The sequence below is a fragment of the Tarenaya hassleriana genome, unplaced genomic scaffold (assembly GCF_000463585.1).
Source record: "Tarenaya hassleriana unplaced genomic scaffold, ASM46358v1 Cleome24, whole genome shotgun sequence".
Classification (NCBI taxonomy): Eukaryota; Viridiplantae; Streptophyta; class Magnoliopsida; order Brassicales; family Cleomaceae; genus Tarenaya; species Tarenaya hassleriana.
Genome location: NW_010965696.1, coordinates 881,004 through 897,924, shown reverse-complemented (window position 1 = coordinate 897,924; position 16,921 = coordinate 881,004). Strand labels below are relative to the sequence as shown.

The following is a 16,921-nucleotide window of genomic DNA, read 5'->3' as shown; positions in this document are numbered from 1 at the left end:
AAGCCCCCCGATCGCCGGCGATATAGTGGGAGGCGGACCGCCGTCTCTTCTGCGGCGGAGACCTCGCTTACCGACAATAATGCCGCGACGGTGGCGAAGATTAGGATCACATCCATCAAAAGCGCTTCCCTCCTCATCATTATCTTCTTCTTCTCCTTCTTCTTTGTCCGTTTTGGTCCCTGTCTCTCTCTCTCTCTCTCTATATATATATGTATGTAGAGAGAGAGTGTCGCCTTGATTTTTCATATAATTTGTTCCATATATAATATCATGTGTCGTCGTGGTGCGTAACTCCCTCCCCTCTTTTTTCGTATTTTTATTCCACTATATATACATATATATAATAAATATAATTTGAGAAATCTACCACCGAAATGCTACGTATAATTAAATCACATTGACCTATATATAAATTACATTATATATACATTACGATATAGCGCCAAATCCTCTGCTGTCATCGCCAATCAACCAATTAACTAAAGGCGACAATATTTTCCGTGACTTCGCTCTGCAACGGATATTGCTTCTAAATTACAGGAAATTTCGTCATCAATTTTCTAAATTAGTGGCGAATTTTGACTATTGGAGGGAAAAAAAATATTCTTGCAGAGAAATTCAATTGGCCAATAATAATATATTGGTCACATGTTGTTGGTCACATATTGATTATAATGATTATAACGTAAAATTTATAATATTTTTATCAAATAATTAGTAAGATATACAAGAGATAAACATAATGAATTAATATGATCATCATAACCAACATATATGATCAAACTATAATCCTCATCACAATCATTATAAGATTACAAATGAAAAAAAATTTATCTTGAAGTTAAAATAGTAAAAGAATGATATTTTTTATTATGTCTTGTTCAATTCGGGTGCATATTTGATACTACTATATATTTTTTTTCACGAAATAGCTGGCATTATCCATAAAAAATGACGTGGTAAATAGCATATAAGTTCCGTGAATTATAATATGTCACAATCGAATACTTCGTCATGGAGAGGTTCACTAATGACCGTTGATTTGATTTGTGTTTGAATTTTGATAGATATTTCAATATGGAAACACAAAGCTAAATCATAAAAAAAAAGATGGGTAATTAAGAGAAACATAAATAGGAATTTCCAGATTTATTAAGTTGATAGCGAGATAATTATTAAATTATGGAAACATCACCAAATCTATAAATATCAGAGTCAAAGTCACAAGGGTCGTGGATCGATCATGGATGTATACGTGTACAGCTGTCACCATGCTAGTGGTTGTCTGCAGAAATGGCGGATTCTTCCATAAATCATTGAGTTAATATTTTGTCTTATTATTAATTTTAACAAAATCTTTCCTCTTTTTTTTTTTCCGGGAATTTTAACAAAATCTTTACATACACACACTATAAACAGAAACACAGCAAGACAGTCCATTTCTCTCCTCAAAATTCACAAGATTCTTATGGTAATTTTTTTTAAACTTCTCCCACTCCCGTCGATAAACACTAGAATATATATATATATATAGTGATGGACCTAGAGAAAGTGATGAAAGGGGGCAATAATTTTTTACATATGATTTTACCTAAACAATTTTTATTTTAATTGAGGCATTTAACATTTTTTTCTACAATCTTATCAAATTTATAAGTAAAATTGGTATTTTTTTTAATTGATTATGGGGCCTGTATCCCCACACCATATCAAGTAGATCCACCAATATATATATATATATATATATATATTAAGTGAAAATCTAAAAATAATATTTGAATTAATACATTTTTACAAAATAAAAATTGAATTTTATTTTTTTATCAGATAAAATATCGACTTGATTTTTGAGATATAAATAAATATAAACCTTATAATATGATCAAAGTATTGATCTGTCACATATATAATATGATATCGATATATCATATTATTATTTAGGTTTAAAAATGATAATGATTATAAAATTTGAGTTTATTTTCGATTAAAAAATAAAATTAGGTTTTATTTGATAACAAAATAAAATTTAAGTTTTGTTTTGTGAAAATTGACAAATTCAAATGTTTTTTGGGATATTCTCTTTTTTTTTTTAATGTGAAATTTTATACAACAAAAAACACAAAATGAACTGTAACCACATCTTGGTTTTGAATTATCTGTGAACATTATATATTGCAGGAAAAATTCATTGGCTTAACAAAAAAAAATATATATGTCCGAATGAAATAAGTTTGATAAATGGTTAGGTTTCAAAGAGAATAAAATATGGATGGAAACGGAGAAAAACGTGTTTCGTGTTAGAAGCTGGTTAGAAATAATATTGAAAATAATTTTTTTTTTTATAAAAAAAAAGGTGACAATGCTAATGCTTGAGCTATAAGTTAAAGCACGGGCTGATGCGTGTACTCTTTTCCTCCACGGCTTGCACTCCTCTTCTTTCGATTAAGATTTGTATTTTTTTCTATTTTGTATGAGTCTCTCTCTGTGTGTGTGTGTGTGTATTTATACTAATTAGCCCTATACGGTACAAATGTCAAAACTTTATTGTATTTTTTATTTTCGGGCATTGTTAGAGATATACTCGAATTTGTTTGATTTTAATTTATCTATTGCTTATCATATTATAATGGAAAACTATGTTGTACATTTAAATTCATTCAATTATCAATAATATTTAAAGTTTATTAAAAAAATATCAGAAATAATATACAAATTTTACTAAGAAAATATAAGAAATTCGTATATATATATATATGATAGGCGTCACCGAAATCGAGTTGGATGATAAGATGTTACAGCGTAAAAAAAATATATAATCAACCGGTCGAAATCAGAAAAGCGATGGACGCGCTATCGTGGGAATATTTCAAACACAATTTTAACAAACCCAAGACTTCTTTGACGGCCTCTACACCTGCTGGGTAACATGCATATATTACAAGATATTTCATATATATATATATATATATATATATAGTTGTGTTTACATTTACATACGCAATTTAATAGTCGTAAATTAATTATAATTAATGCATCTTGAACTTACGTGGCGGTATTTGCCGATTTCTATAATCACCGCGAGACGTTTGAACAGATTTACGGGATGAATTTATAATTAGACATGTAATGTATAGGAATTTTTATTAAGAAAAATGTTCCAATCACGGGTCTTCTCGCCGATTAGTATATAATGAGGAACAAATAAAATATTAAATAACGATAATTTCTGCTCAAGTCAATAACCATAGAGATTATTGTGATAAATATATATATATATATATGGAGTAATATCCGAATATGATCATAATCATTAATAAATTATGATTTGATTACTGATTTATTGTCCGACACGCCAAGGATAAATTAGTAATTGATCATAAGCATATCCGAGAAACAAAACAGGAGAAACGTTTTGTGCGATGTCTGGTAAATATTCTCGGTCGATAATTTCGATTTAATGAATACGCCACGGCTTTTTTCTTCGTCTGGTAAATTAATAATTAGACGCCGCAGCTTAATATATAATCGATTTTTCATTCGTATTTAATAATTATTTTACAAGTTTTAACATCTAGATTTTGTCGCTCCTGGGTGAATATAAGATCTTACAGAACATGTTGTACATCGGGATACTTTGTCGCCTCGCTAAGCAATCAATTCCAAAACCAAACATGATTGATTAGCATTAAAGATATATTCTTAAGAGTATATAGTATAATATAAATATCCCTTTACCAAAAAAAAAAATATAAATATCATCACAAATCAAACGCTCGTTATTTCTTAGACCTCACAATCACAATGAATTTCATCGCGCTCTAAAGTTTAACTATAATATTTATGTATTTACATATATATGTACGTATGCGATGCGCCATCATGTTGCAAAATAAATTCGGTTTCTTTCCTTAGATTACTAAATTATACAAATGAGATAATTCAAACGGTGAAATAGTGATGTAAAGTTCTATTCTATCATGGGTTTGAGTCTTAAATTGGAGAAAAAAATATAATTCTAATCACATAATTTGCTTCTAACATCTAGATTAATCTGAACTTCGATTCAAAATACAATATTACGAAAAAAATATATAATTCTAAAAAGAGGGATGTCGAAGTTAAGATTACTCGGCGTCCTTGACTTTCAATGTCATATTTGACTTTCAATGCTTGAAAAAACGAGACTGGCCCACAAATCAGCTGGGTTGGTTCAGACCGAGTTGGGCCGGGCCGATCCAGGCCGAACCAACCCTTATGCACCCCTAGAGAGTAAGTGAAGTCTCTTATGGTATTGTATCCGTATCTGTATATTGTTCCCATTCATGTCGATCTGTGTCTGAATACAGAAGAGGCGGTGTGAGGTATTTGGACAATGGATAATCGGCCACGGTTTTCCTAAAAGTCTTATCGGTTATTCTGTCCGCAAAGATAGACTGAAAGGCCATTCTTGAGAGGATGTTGAAGCAATGGTCTCCTTCTTCTTCTTCTTCTTCTCAGCTCCTCTATCTGAACTCCTCCAAGTCGAATCCCAGAAGGAATACCCCAAGATTCAATCCGGCGAGATACCCCAGAAAGCCAGGCGGCCGTCTTACTTGCATTCTGAAAGTTGGGTTCGAAGATGTCGTTGAAATCATCAACAACAAGGTTCGTTCTTTTTAATCCCTTTCTGGTTCTGCGGTCGAACATGTCACCGAACACCGTCTTAATTTCCGTTTGCGAAAAAAAAAGGTAATTATAGCTGCTGGGGTATCGGCGGCGGTAGGGCAGCTCTCAAAGCCGTTCACTTCTGTGTTTTTCTATGGGAAAGATCTGGACTTTAGAACTGCTTTTCAGGCCGGAGGCTTCCCTTCAACGCATTCCTCTGTAACGCCTCTATATTCCCCCCCTTTGCCACTTCTCTCTCTCTCTCGCCGATTTCTGTGTTCCTGACCCTTTTTTGGTTGATTCATGGGCATTTAGTCCGTTGTGGCTGCGGCTACTGCGCTTGCTCTTGAGAGGTACTTACTTAGATCTCTCAATGCTCTCTCTTCCAAATCCACCCCAAGTTATGAAATTCCGTTGATATGGTTTGGCTGCAGGGGTTTTGCTGATTCCATTTTTGGCATTACCGTCGTTTATGCTGGCCTTACCATGTATGATGCACAGGTACCTCTTCCCATCATTACTATCCCATATTTCTGCGGCTTCTTCATCTGAATCCGTTGCATTTGATCCTTTTGCTTGTTATGTGATATCTGAAGTTCTAATCTCCCTCTCTATATTCTAGTTCATATCTGCTGTTGTTAAAAAGGATAGATTTTATTTTTGCATATACAAGTTCTGCAGCATCTTAAATCATGGAGAGTTCTTGTTGGCGCTTGCAGGGGGTGAGGAGAGAAGTGGGAAACCATGCGAGAGTGCTGAACAAACTGCCATTCGATGCAAAGGTTGACTCACAGATGAGGACGACGATGGTTAAGAGCAGGAGAAAGTCTATGGCTGCCCAGGTTCAGACATTGGATGAGATGGACAAAGACGATCCGTCCTCTCCCCTACTGAAAGAGTCAATTGGGCACACAGAAGTTGAGGTTGTAGCTGGTGCCTTGCTAGGTTTCTTTGTCAGCTTGGCTGTCTCTGCTATCTTGTAGCGAATTTCCCTCATCCATCTTTGCCCAAATGTAAAAACTGCTCATGATTGACTTAGTCCGGTTGTAAAGCTACGATCTTTTTTTTGGCATACGTGTTTTCTTGACGCAGAAAGCATTACCAGTGAGCAAAGGTTGGATCTTTGTGTGTGTGTGTCATCAGCTTCCGCTTCTGGTGTGAGATGAGTGGCACTTTGTTCATTTCACCAAAGTTCTCTGTTCCAACTGCGTTTCTGTTGTCTGAAAATCTTTGCCAGTTATATTTACATACCCATCCGTGTACATTTTTTCCCCGCTTAACATCAAAACGTCGAATCTGAAATGTTAATACTCTATAAAAATCACATTATATTTTGTAGGCAAAGGTAAGGTCGTGTCTATTTTTCTTGTAATCTTTGTATAATATATGCGTGGCGGAGGAAAAAAGATGAAGAAATGAGCGGTTGTGGGGTAGCGAAGTGTGAGAATCCACCTCGCAATTTTTAGTTTCCTCGGCCTTGACATCGTGTCGGGTTTAGAGGAGGAGGAGGAAGAAGAAGAAGATGATGGTGGTGGTACATCCATCTTCCATGTTTAGCACCACTTCTCAAGTTCCCAGCCATCATTCTTTCCCTTTCCATCTTCACCATCGCCATTTTTCTCTTCGCAACGGATCAACCGTAGGCGCAGAATCCGCCGGTTGGAAGAGTCGTTCCCGCAATCTCTCTCTCCCCCGCTTCAGGTGCGTTTCGTCCTCTTCTTCTTCTTCTTCTTCTTCATCTTCTTCTTCGGACAAGACGACGCAGTGGCAGAGCGTGTGGAAGAGGTTCTGGAAAGTCGCGGCGCCTTACTGGTCTTCCGACGACAAAGCTCAGGCCAGGCTCCGTCTTGCCGCCGTCTTCGCCCTTACCCTCGGCACCACCGGCATCAGCGTCGGCTTCAATTTCCTCGGCCGTGATTTCTACAATGCCCTCGCTAGTACGTTTCTTCGAAATTCACTCGCTTTTTGCGGTTTCCTTTCTGGGTTCTGCTGTTTATTCCGTGTTCCTTCTTCTGTGCAAAAAGACAAAGACCAAGAACAGTTCATGAAGCAGCTGCTGTATTACCTGTGTGGATTCGCTGGCGGAATTCCGGTGAGCTTACAACCCGTTTGTCTTAGGTATTCCCAGCTCATACGTAGAGAAACCTTTTCATTTCCATTTCTTCACGTTCCAGTGTCTGTTTGCGCTTAGAAATGCAGTGTCTTTGAAAACAATCTCAACCCATTCCGTAGGTCTGTTCTTCTTTCTGTGACAGTGAGATGTTCTTCTGAATGATAATGCTCTTACAGAAGATAAGCGTTGGTTTGATCTTGTCCTGACATTTGCAGTTTTTTGTGCTGAGAGATTACGCGAAAGACACTTTATCTCTCAGATGGAGATCATGGATGACCAAATACTACATGGAACGCTATCTGAAAGATCAAACCTTCTACAAGATCCAGTCCCAGTCTATAATCGATAACCCGGATCAGCGTATAGTCGACGATCTCAGCTCCTTCACCGGGACAGCCTTATCTTTCTCCCTGACGCTTTTCAACGCCGCTGTGGACTTGATATCTTTCAGCAACATCTTGTTCGGCATTTACCCCCCATTGTTTGTGGTTCTCTTGGTCTACTCGTTCGGTGGAACAGCTATCAGTGTCTTTCTGGGAAAGGTGAAATCTCCGGTTGCTATTTTTGATATTTCACAACATTTGCTCACAATGGTGGCATGAGCTTATTAGCGTTTCTTTCCTCCTGAGTTTAGGGACTGGTGAATCTCAACTTTCTACAAGAGAAGAAAGAAGCTGATTTCCGGTACAGTCTTGTACGTGTGAGGGAAAACGCCGAATCGATTGCTTTCTACGGGGGGGAACAGAATGAAATGCAGCTTCTGCTGCAGCGTTTTAGAAGCGCTTTTGAAAATCTATCGGTAAAAATTACTTTGCAGCTCACAATTCTCATCCTGTGATTCTCACAACTATCTGATCCCCGGGATTTCTTTTTTGTTTCACTGGCAGGAATTGCTGGTAGCATCTAGAAACCTAGAGTTTTTCACAGACGGGTACCGCTATCTCATTCAGATTCTTCCAGCTGCTGTCGTTGCCCCGATGTACTTCTCCGGGAAAATCGAGTTTGGTGTCATTAACCAGTCGGTGTCCGCTTTCAATCATATATTAGGAGACTTCTCGCTCGTTGTTTATCAGTTTCAAGCTATCAGCGCATTTTCAGCTGTCATTGATCGACTAGGTAGACTCCTTACGCATTTGATGACAGTCTCTTAAGGTTATATAGAACTACTTTCATGGAGATCGCATGCTAAACAGGAGCACAGGCGACGATTATAACCGATCAGCAGTTGCGATTAACCACTGGCTGGATCTACTTTGATGATTGGAACAACTGACACTCGACCAGAAGTCAGCTGAAATAGACAAAACTGATGCTTTATATACAACACAACACTGAATACTTTGCTCTGAAATGTAGTTTCTGTAATGAAATGTTACATTTGCCTTTGTCCGAACTCCACTTACAGGCTTTAACAGTTCAACTCTTTTTTACTACGCAGGTGAATTCGATGATCTCCTGGAAAACGGCGGCTCCAGAGGTGGCACCCGCTCCATGGAAGAGATTAAGCTGATGTATCAGAGTCCGGAAAGGTCGTCATCCTTTCTGGATTCTAACGGTTCGGTTCAATCTCGGCAGAGTCAAAAGGTTCTGGAAATTGAAAACCTCACTCTGCAGACACCGACCAGTGGAGCAACATTGGTCCGTGATCTATCCTTCGAACTATATGACAGGGACCATCTGCTGGTTAGTTCACATTCAGTACTTTATTTTCCATTTTTGTGGCGGAGAAGCTGGAAGAAAACATACCGACTTTACATATAAATGCTGCCTTTTCAACAGATTATGGGACCAAGTGGGAGCGGCAAAACATCACTGCTGAGAGCCATGGCTGGGCTTTGGAGTTCTGGAAAAGGAAAAATCACGTTCTACGTTAATCCAGTCGGTGAAGGAGGAGGAGGAGGAGAAGGCAGTGTTGAGGAAAAGTCGGGGAACAGAAGAAGTTCTGGGGACGTGTTGTTCGTTCCACAGAGGCCTTATATGGTTCTGGGAACTCTGAGGCAACAGCTGCTTTATCCCACATGGACTAATGAATCTGATTCATCGGATGGAGGCGAAAGAGGCGACAAGGAGGAGCTGCCTTTCCTGACAAGAGTTCCCGACTCTGACTCATATGCCGGAAAGTCTGGTAATAAGCCGACAACAGATGATCTGATACGTGCTCTAGAGAATGTCCGTCTTGGAGGTGTAGTGGATCGGTTTGGTGGGCTGGATTCGTTGCATGAGTGGTCGAGCGTTCTTTCTCTCGGCGAGCAGCAGCGTCTAGCCTTTGCGCGGTTGTTGCTGTCTGAGCCAAAGTTGGTTCTTCTTGACGAATCTACAAGCGCTCTAGATGAAGCTAACGAGGTATATTCATAGTAAATTTTCTCGGGTTTTTTCTGTAATATTTTTCGGTTGATCCTTAAAACCCGTTGCTGTTATTTGATCCGCAGGCGCATCTGTATCAACAAATCGAAGCGGCTGGCATTACGTATGTAAGCATCGGCCATCGCCGAACTTTAACCAAGTATCACAACAAGATGTTGCAGATATTAACTGCAGATTCGAAAAGCGAAGAACGCAACTGGCGAACCAAGGACATCAGACACGAGGATTCCTCTTCGTATACGACAATGAAGCAATGAGATGTGAAATCCGGTTACTGGTGTAGAATCAGAAGCCTGAGTGCGTAAGAGCCGGAAGAAAAAGATTCGGACAGAGGGGGGGAAGTCTTCCATCACTGTCGGAGAGCGTCCAGTTCTTGAAGCCATTCTTCTTGTGCCGACTAATGATATTTTTACGTGAACCTCGAGCAATTAACGATATTTTTTTAGTGTGTATATATTACCGATCTAAAAATGAAATCAAACAATTCTCTCGTTTGTTTTCACAATCATCTTTCAAGATTTACGCTTCATTTCTCAATCTGCAAGGGGTATGTGAGTTTCATTTTATAATCTTCAAGTTCCTATAAAACACGACATTCCGACATTAACACTTTTTCCATTATCGTGTTTGATAGGGTGTCAATTTAGATCCGAAATTCGAAACCGAGCCCAAATTCATCCAAAAAATATAAGATTTTGGGTTCGGGTTTTATCCGACTAAGCCCGACGAAATTCGTACCGACTCGAAAATCTAATTTTTTTTTAAAAAAATGAATAAATTCAAAAACACTTAAAAATCTAATATTTATTGTATATATATTAAGCGTGCGGACCCGACCCGATCCGAGTTCAACCCGAACCCGAACTCCGGACTTCGGATTTGGTTTAACAGGCTCAAAATAGTTTGGGCCGGCCGGATTGACAACCCTGGTTTGGTGATCATGGATGAGAGAGAAGGAAGAGATATGGGCCATAGTCGGCCCGTTAAGATTAAACTACCAATAAGGCGTTTTTTTTTAAGTCAAACCGGCTTCTGTTGTACTCGACTTTGCCTCGCCGGGAATTATGGAAGCGCGCGTGACGAAGGAAGCCATTGAAGTGATCGCTCAGAGCATCGGAATCTCCAATCTTTCGCCGGATGTCTCCGTCGCCCTTGCTCCCGATGTCGAATATCGCGTCCGTGAGGTCATGCAGGTATTTCCTTTTCTTCTCAATTTCTTCTTTGCCGGGGCAATGGCGGTTTCCTCTCTTCCGTCAGTTAATTTCTCGCTTTCAGGAAGCTATTAAGTGCATGCGCCATGCTCGCCGGACCATTTTGATGGCCGATGATGTCGATTATGCTCTTCGTTTTCGGAATCTGGAGGTCTGCTTCTATTTATGTGCTTGGTCTAGTCCGATTTGTCACACCGAGCTTTGTTTGCCGTGATTCTTACCATAGCCTCTTCTTCCTGTACTCAGCCAACTTGTGGCTCATCGAATAGTGTCAAGTTCAAGAGAGCTCCGGATCATAGTGATTTGTTCTACATCGATGACAAGGATGTGGAATTCAAACATGTAAGAAACATGGATTAGGGTTCATTGTGTTAGCCCTTCCTTTCTGCTCATTAACGCATTAGACTTCGTCTTGTTACAGGTCATTGAAGCTCCTCTACCGAATGCACCTCCCGATACTTCTATTAACGTTCATTGGCTCGCTGTTGAAGGCATTCAACCTTCGATTCCCCAAAATTCTTCCCCCGAAGGTATCTCCTTGACGACACCACTAATGCCTTTGCTATGGTGTATTGTTTCCCTGGAGGAATTTGCGTTTGTTATTCAGTCACCCAGGCTTCTTTTTTCTTCTATCTTATTTCTATGAATCTGTAGCAACCTCTGATGGAAAACGGATAGAGTATAAGGATGATGGGCTACCTGTTAGGCATGTGCTCTCTAGAGAGCTTCAGGTTATCTAATCTCTATAATTCTATTTACTACTTCTTCTCTCTTAAGTTCTCCTCTCTCGGGCACATTTAATCGAACTTTCATATTACTCGATGCAGCTTTACTTTGAAAAAATCACTGAGTGGACTCTCACTAGATCTGGCTCCAACCTCTTCAGGCAAGCAGTCAGCAGCTTGGGAACCGACTCCGGACTCCACCCTTTGGTCCCTTACTTCACTTGCTTCATAGCTGAGGAGGTAGTTGAAAGATTATAGATAAGCATTTCAGTGCTTGGGATTTATCTGGACTACACTTCTTCTAGCAAATTCCGTCTAAAGTGGTGCTTAAAATGGCTTTAGATCACAAGGAACATGGATAACGGTCCAGTTCTGTTGGCTTTGATGCGCGTTGCTAGAAGCCTCCTTCAGAATCCTCATGTACATATAGAACCATATGTAAGTTTTGTGATAATATAGTGCATATCTTTGGCTCCGAGAGCACCTTTCTCAGGTATTGCAAGTTTGCAACATTCAATCCCTTCTCCTGTTGACCTAATACATTGCCTTTTTCCTCATTAGCTGCATCAATTGATGCCGTCTATCATTACTTGCCTTATTGCCAAGCACTTGGGGAGCAGGTTATCCGACAATCACTGGGACCTCAGAAACTTCACAGCCAATACTCTTGCACTAATATGCAAAAGGTAATACGCGAATCTACTTTGTTGTTCTTGTGTGTTTTGATGTGCGTTGTAGAAATTACAAATGCTGTCGTAGAGGTGGTTACTCAGTTCTGTTTTTGTATATGTCTATGTTGAGTGCCAAATAACGTTTTTCATCCATGGAAGATGTACACGCTTAGTGTTACCCCACTTTAAAGATCAAGAGTCCAACAAACTGGCGGAGCATCATCTGTATATTCTATGAGTGGAAATCCAATACATGACATCTCCTGTAGATTCTTTGTTACTCATACCACTTGACCTCTGGGCAGGTTTGGACATGTTTATCATGATTTGCAGCCACGTGTGATTAGGACACTGCTTCATGCATTTTTGGACCCAACAAAGTCGCTACCACAGCACTATGGGGCAATTCAAGGGCTGGCAGGCCTTGGACCTAACGTGGTATTTGCTCAGTGATGCCTAACATTCATTAGGAATGGTAACGTTAAGGTTATGAGTTTTCCGTAAGAAAGCACTACCCTAAAACATTAAAATCTAGAACTGACATCATAAGTGGAGTTACTGAAACTTACATTCGGGAGTCTTAGGTCATATAGTGGCTTCAAAGAATCTTATATTATTCTCAGAAGACTCATTCTTTGGATTTCCATTATCTTTCTGGTCTTTACCAACCGAGTAGGTGGGACTAGTTATACTCCCAAACCTTGAGCTGTACTTGCAATATCTTACACCTGCAATGTCGCTCGAGAGGCAAAAGGATCAAGAGAAGAGGCGTGAAGCTTGGTTCGTGTATGGTGCATTGATGGTGAGTGGTGTTTCTTTAGTTGGATCAAAAATCGAGCAACTCTTGGCATTCATTCAACAGAACTGACAGAATGCAAATGTAAACAGGTTGCTGCAGGCGGGTGCATGTACGAACGGGTTAAAGCGTTACCCGAGTTGGTGTCTCCTCCAACCCGAGGTGTCTGGAAGGGGCAGGACAGTAAACTCGGGAATTCAAGGCAAAGTACAGACCTCTACCATTCTTTTGTTTTTCTAAAATCCAACTAACATTCGGTATTAAAGCTGGTGAAATTTATTGTCATCGGTGGTGGTCAAAGGTAAACAGAAAGCAAGTAGAGACAACTTAACACAACAACCGCCGCTGAAGAAGATAGCTTCGGATGGTACAATGGGTGTGAAGCAAATGCAGATGCAAATGCAGATGCAGAATCCTCAACAGGTACCAACTGGAAACATGTCTGGAAGGGACAGTACTCGGAAAGAGTACACTGAGGTAGGCCGACACCTCCCGGCCTCTCTGTCTGAGCATTTTGGAGAGAGCATTTCTACCTTCACCCCAAAACATGAGCTCTTCTTCTTCTTGTGATTTGATTTCACACATGCAAATCAAGTGTTTTGGTTCGGTTTGGCTTAGATATTTATAAAATTATTGATCGGTTAAGAAAACGGAATAACCGTTCTTTTTCGCTTTCGTTAATAATCGAGTAACCACGTTTAACAAAACAAAATGAGAACATTACTTTGTTCATAACCAAATCAAACCACTCTAAAACTGAACCAAATCAAATTTATATATATGTTCGATTATGATTTCTCGATAACCAAATGATCTGAATTCAAATTAACCAAACCAAAACTCGAAATGGCCACTATATATATACACACACACGCCCCTGTTTGAATTTACATAATCAATAAAATAAGACACATCTAATCTTAATAATATATTCTGTCTTAATTATGGACAAGTTGTGGTTTGCATCTTAGCATACAATATAATGAGACAGAGTAAGAAACTTCCATCATCTCGTTTTACACGCAGACCAAATCACTGACACTGGGAACTGACCTGGATGGTTACAGAACAGTAAAGAACAGAAGATGAACCAGTGTCTCAAGTTACTGTCTTGTTTGCTGAATCATCAGAGAAAGAACTGAATATGTCTCCTGCAAAGGGAAAGAAAGAAAGAAGAAAAATCAAAGAAAGGTCTGGGCACCCCGTGACAGCCAAGGGTAAGGAGAAAACCCGGAAGGGAAAAAAAACGAGTTTGTCGGGCGAAGAATGGTTACAGCTGGTCATGTGTTGGTTGCCCTGCGTGGTTTCGGTCAAGCTCAGCTCCATGTCATGGGTGGCGGTCCATCCGGGCTCATAGGCTTCAAGAAATCCGATTTTAGCTTTGTTGGGAAGGTCGTGAGGATGAACGAACGGCACGCCATGTGGCCAGCCCATCTCCATTCTTATACTGGCACAAGGGCTGTCCAGTGCATGATGATGATTCTCGCAGTCTTTCAGGCTGCAGAATCGGAGTTTGATCCCTTTCTTATCCGCAATCTCCTGAACTCGTTCCTTGAGAACTCTCTGGGCCTCTAACCGAAGCCGCTTTGAAGGCGGTAGAGGTTTGCTTCTTGAATCACTTTTTCTCCGCTTCGCCAGTTGCTTCATAGATCCTGTACCAGCATTTCATCGATCCAAGGACCTGCCGTTAATGATCAGCACCAGTCACCCAGTAAAGCTTACAAGCATAAGACTTGAGGGGAAAAAAAAAAAAAGACATGGTGTTTACCATCCTGGGATTGAGGAACACTGTAACTCTGCAAACTCTGTCTGTTGAAGATTTCGTCGTTGGAGTGTGATCTCTGCATGAAATCGTCAACTGAAACCGGGAGCTGGAATTGAGCTTCAACTCCATGGCCAGCTGCTCTCATCTCCGAGCAACTGAGACTGGTCATGGACTTAGGCATGAGTTTGAAGGCCAAGGAGCATCGCCCGTATATATTCCCTTGCATATTGTTTATTTCTGTCCTGTGAAGGGCAGGATTTACGTATCCTGCTGTAGCCTGGTAAACAGCAAGCCCCGGGTACACGACGGCCTCTTGAGGGCCGAGATCCGCATCCACTAGAACCCATCGGCCATGCATGTCCCTCACGTGCATCCCAGCCTTATCCGACTTCATAACCGATATTAGACTCTTGTCTACTTGGTGGTCATGGTCAGGGTACATGATAAGCTGACCGTCCTCCGATATGTTATGGTGCTGTGCTCCGTGGAACGACGGTCTTGCATAACAGCACACTGACAACACAGAGGACGAAATCTCACGGTTCCTCAAGGGAATGTTATCAAGAATCTCGGAAAACGGGCAGCTTCTCAGGTTCAAATAGAAGCCAATGGCATCAAGAACTAGCCGAGCCGCCTTTCCAAGTAGAGCAAATGTATCGGGCAAACCCGCCGGAGGGAACTCCAGCGAGTTATTGGGCTCAGTGGGGGTCAAACCAGGTCTGTAGTCATAATTCTCCTGCCACAACTGAGGATCTGCATAGTAACCAGACGTCTTGCACCACTCACGCGAATCATTCGAGTGGATCATATCGGAGGCAGGATATGAATCTCTCTGGTGAAAGTAGAGCCGGGCAGAATCCAGACTGGATCTCAAGAGCGCCCCGTCGCCGGCAGGAAACTGAATAACCGCAGCAGAGTATTGGGCCAAGGACTGCGATAACGTCGTGACAGCTAACTTGTAAGAATCAGGAGGAAGACCTTCAGAGGGAGCTAGATCACTGAGCTTGACACGACCCAGTGTTGGCAGGCCATTTCCTGCCATGAAACAATATATTGGATCCGAAAAGGTTCTCTCCAGAAGCAAAACGGCCTTAAGCCACGATGCTTGTTTCTGAAACACAAGTGTTTATGAACTCAGATAAGGTCCGACGATCAATAGCAATCGTTACCGGGTCTCCGCAGTTTCTGCATATATATCCACAATAAGCAAAATCAATCACGAAGAATCGAGGAAAATTCCTTGCTTGATGTCGATAATCAGATCAAATTGCGGAAGGGAACTTAACATCAGACTCGCAGAAACAGAATTTTGAAAGAACAGGTCACGAATTCAATTGCCACGGAAATGAAATCGGAGGCAGAACCCTATCTATCTACGCAGGAAAAAAATGGGAACTTTTGAAGCTACATTATGCCGAAGAACTAACACAGAAACCCTAGAAGTGAATCGAAGAGAACCCACAAAGCGAATCCGCACAAGGAAAACACGATTCGAGATTTCAGAGAAAGCCTATACCTGTACGGATGTCTCCTTTGGGAGACAAATAATCCCCACGAAAAATAAGCTCAAGAAGGCGAAAAGATCAAAACTCTACTGGTTTCTTTCGAAAGTTCAAAAATTTAATTCTCAAATCTTTTATTGATCTGTCCGTTCTTCAATCTCAAAACTCTGATATTCCCCAAGTCTTTTTGCTGCTTTGATTATTGTGTTGTTTAATAATAAAATTTAAGTTATTGGTCTCTTGTCTTGCATGAACAATACAGACCAAAAGAAAAAAAATATATCGGTCATTTCATAATGTAAATATTTTTAATTTCATATATAATTTAGGAATCTTAAACGATACACACACGCTCATGGGCTTACCATATAAGTCCATTATAAAAAGGCCGTAACATTTAAAATGGGAAGAGCCCAGTTCATTTAAAATGTTTTTTTATTCTTAATCCCACGCCACATAGGGCCGTGCAGGAGGGGCTATACGGGCCCTGTGTACGTATCTGGCATGAATTTCATACTTTCGATGTACGTATAATACGGTGTATTATTCGTCTTCGTACGGTGGGTGAAGCCCGTATTTTTTTCCCAAAATAGAATAGTCCCTTTTTTTCCACTGACCCTCCCTCCGGTTAAAGACAAGGATCCTCTGTGCGTGACTTGTAACCAAAAAAAAAAAAAGGTGGCAGCATTTTTGCAAGGGAGGAGAAGTCACGTGACGTAATGTCTTCTCAGAATCTGACCAAACTATTTCTTCCTTGTAATAATCACGAAGACCATGTCCCCCCCCCCTCCACCTTTCTCCTTATCCTCCAACGCATTATTATCAGCTTTGAATTTATTTATTTTTGGTAAATTTGTATGCATATTCAGGATATTTATATATATTAATCCATAGACATTTTCAAAACAATATGCAAATGGGTAATAATAGTCCAGAAACTATAAATTGAACAGATTTTAGATTGAAAAAGACAGAGGTGGGTAATAAGAACAAGAACAAGAAAGTACGAAGGTGTACAGAACGGGTCCAAAGATGAGAGGAGAGGACAAGACACAGACAAATGCTGCAGAGTTTTTTTTTTTTTTTTTTAACCACACACTTCCAAATCTTATGCGAGTTTTTATCAAAAC

The 16,921-nt window shown here is 40.1% G+C and overlaps 5 protein-coding genes across 6 annotated transcripts in view; 3 read left to right on the top strand and 2 right to left on the bottom strand.

Annotated features, from left to right (window-relative positions):
* LOC104816068 (aspartic proteinase nepenthesin-1) overlaps window positions 1–230 on the bottom strand; it is a 3,283-nt gene extending 3,053 nt beyond the window's left edge. Inside the window, exon 1 of the mRNA XM_019202776.1 lies at window positions 23–230. Within this exon, the coding sequence (XP_019058321.1) occupies window positions 23–140 (118 nt within the window). The 5' untranslated portion in view covers window positions 141–230. The remainder of the gene's footprint in view (window positions 1–22) is intronic.
* A 4,088-nt stretch (window positions 231–4,318) lies between these two features.
* LOC104815716 (uncharacterized membrane protein YuiD) lies at window positions 4,319–5,768 on the top strand. 2 transcript variants are annotated; one of them, XM_010544251.2, is made up of 5 exons: window positions 4,319–4,644; window positions 4,834–4,863; window positions 4,960–4,997; window positions 5,079–5,145; window positions 5,364–5,768. In XM_010544251.2, exons 1-5 carry the CDS (start codon window positions 4,456–4,458, stop codon window positions 5,625–5,627), a joined length of 588 nt encoding a protein of 195 aa, XP_010542553.1. In that variant the 5' UTR covers window positions 4,319–4,455; the 3' UTR covers window positions 5,628–5,768. The 2 variants fall into 2 exon arrangements, with proteins under 2 accessions (XP_010542553.1, XP_010542552.1); XM_010544250.2 differs by having other exon boundaries at window positions 4,320–4,644; window positions 4,729–4,863.
* Window positions 5,769–6,044: 276 nt separating this feature from the next.
* Window positions 6,045–9,629, top strand: LOC104815715 (ABC transporter D family member 2, chloroplastic). Its single transcript, XM_010544249.2, has 8 exons — window positions 6,045–6,581; window positions 6,669–6,736; window positions 6,973–7,299; window positions 7,392–7,556; window positions 7,645–7,873; window positions 8,196–8,440; window positions 8,537–9,100; window positions 9,187–9,629. Exons 1-8 carry the CDS (start codon window positions 6,167–6,169, stop codon window positions 9,376–9,378), a joined length of 2,205 nt encoding a protein of 734 aa, XP_010542551.1. The 5' UTR covers window positions 6,045–6,166; the 3' UTR covers window positions 9,379–9,629.
* A 530-nt stretch (window positions 9,630–10,159) lies between these two features.
* On the top strand, window positions 10,160–13,194 carry LOC104815714 (transcription initiation factor TFIID subunit 6b). The gene is made up of 12 exons (XM_010544248.2): window positions 10,160–10,314; window positions 10,397–10,483; window positions 10,579–10,674; window positions 10,754–10,862; window positions 10,987–11,063; window positions 11,160–11,297; window positions 11,400–11,495; window positions 11,619–11,743; window positions 12,034–12,166; window positions 12,405–12,530; window positions 12,617–12,731; window positions 12,826–13,194. Exons 1-12 carry the CDS (start codon window positions 10,186–10,188, stop codon window positions 13,092–13,094), a joined length of 1,500 nt encoding a protein of 499 aa, XP_010542550.1. The 5' UTR covers window positions 10,160–10,185; the 3' UTR covers window positions 13,095–13,194.
* A 234-nt stretch (window positions 13,195–13,428) lies between these two features.
* On the bottom strand, window positions 13,429–16,016 carry LOC104815713. Its single transcript, XM_010544246.2, has 4 exons — window positions 15,806–16,016; window positions 14,293–15,474; window positions 13,799–14,176; window positions 13,429–13,675 (listed from the first exon to the last, which is right to left on the bottom strand). Coding segments are annotated over exons 2-4 (1,419 nt in total). The 5' UTR covers window positions 15,332–15,474; window positions 15,806–16,016; the 3' UTR covers window positions 13,429–13,673.
* Between the last annotated feature and the right edge of the window lie 905 nt (window positions 16,017–16,921).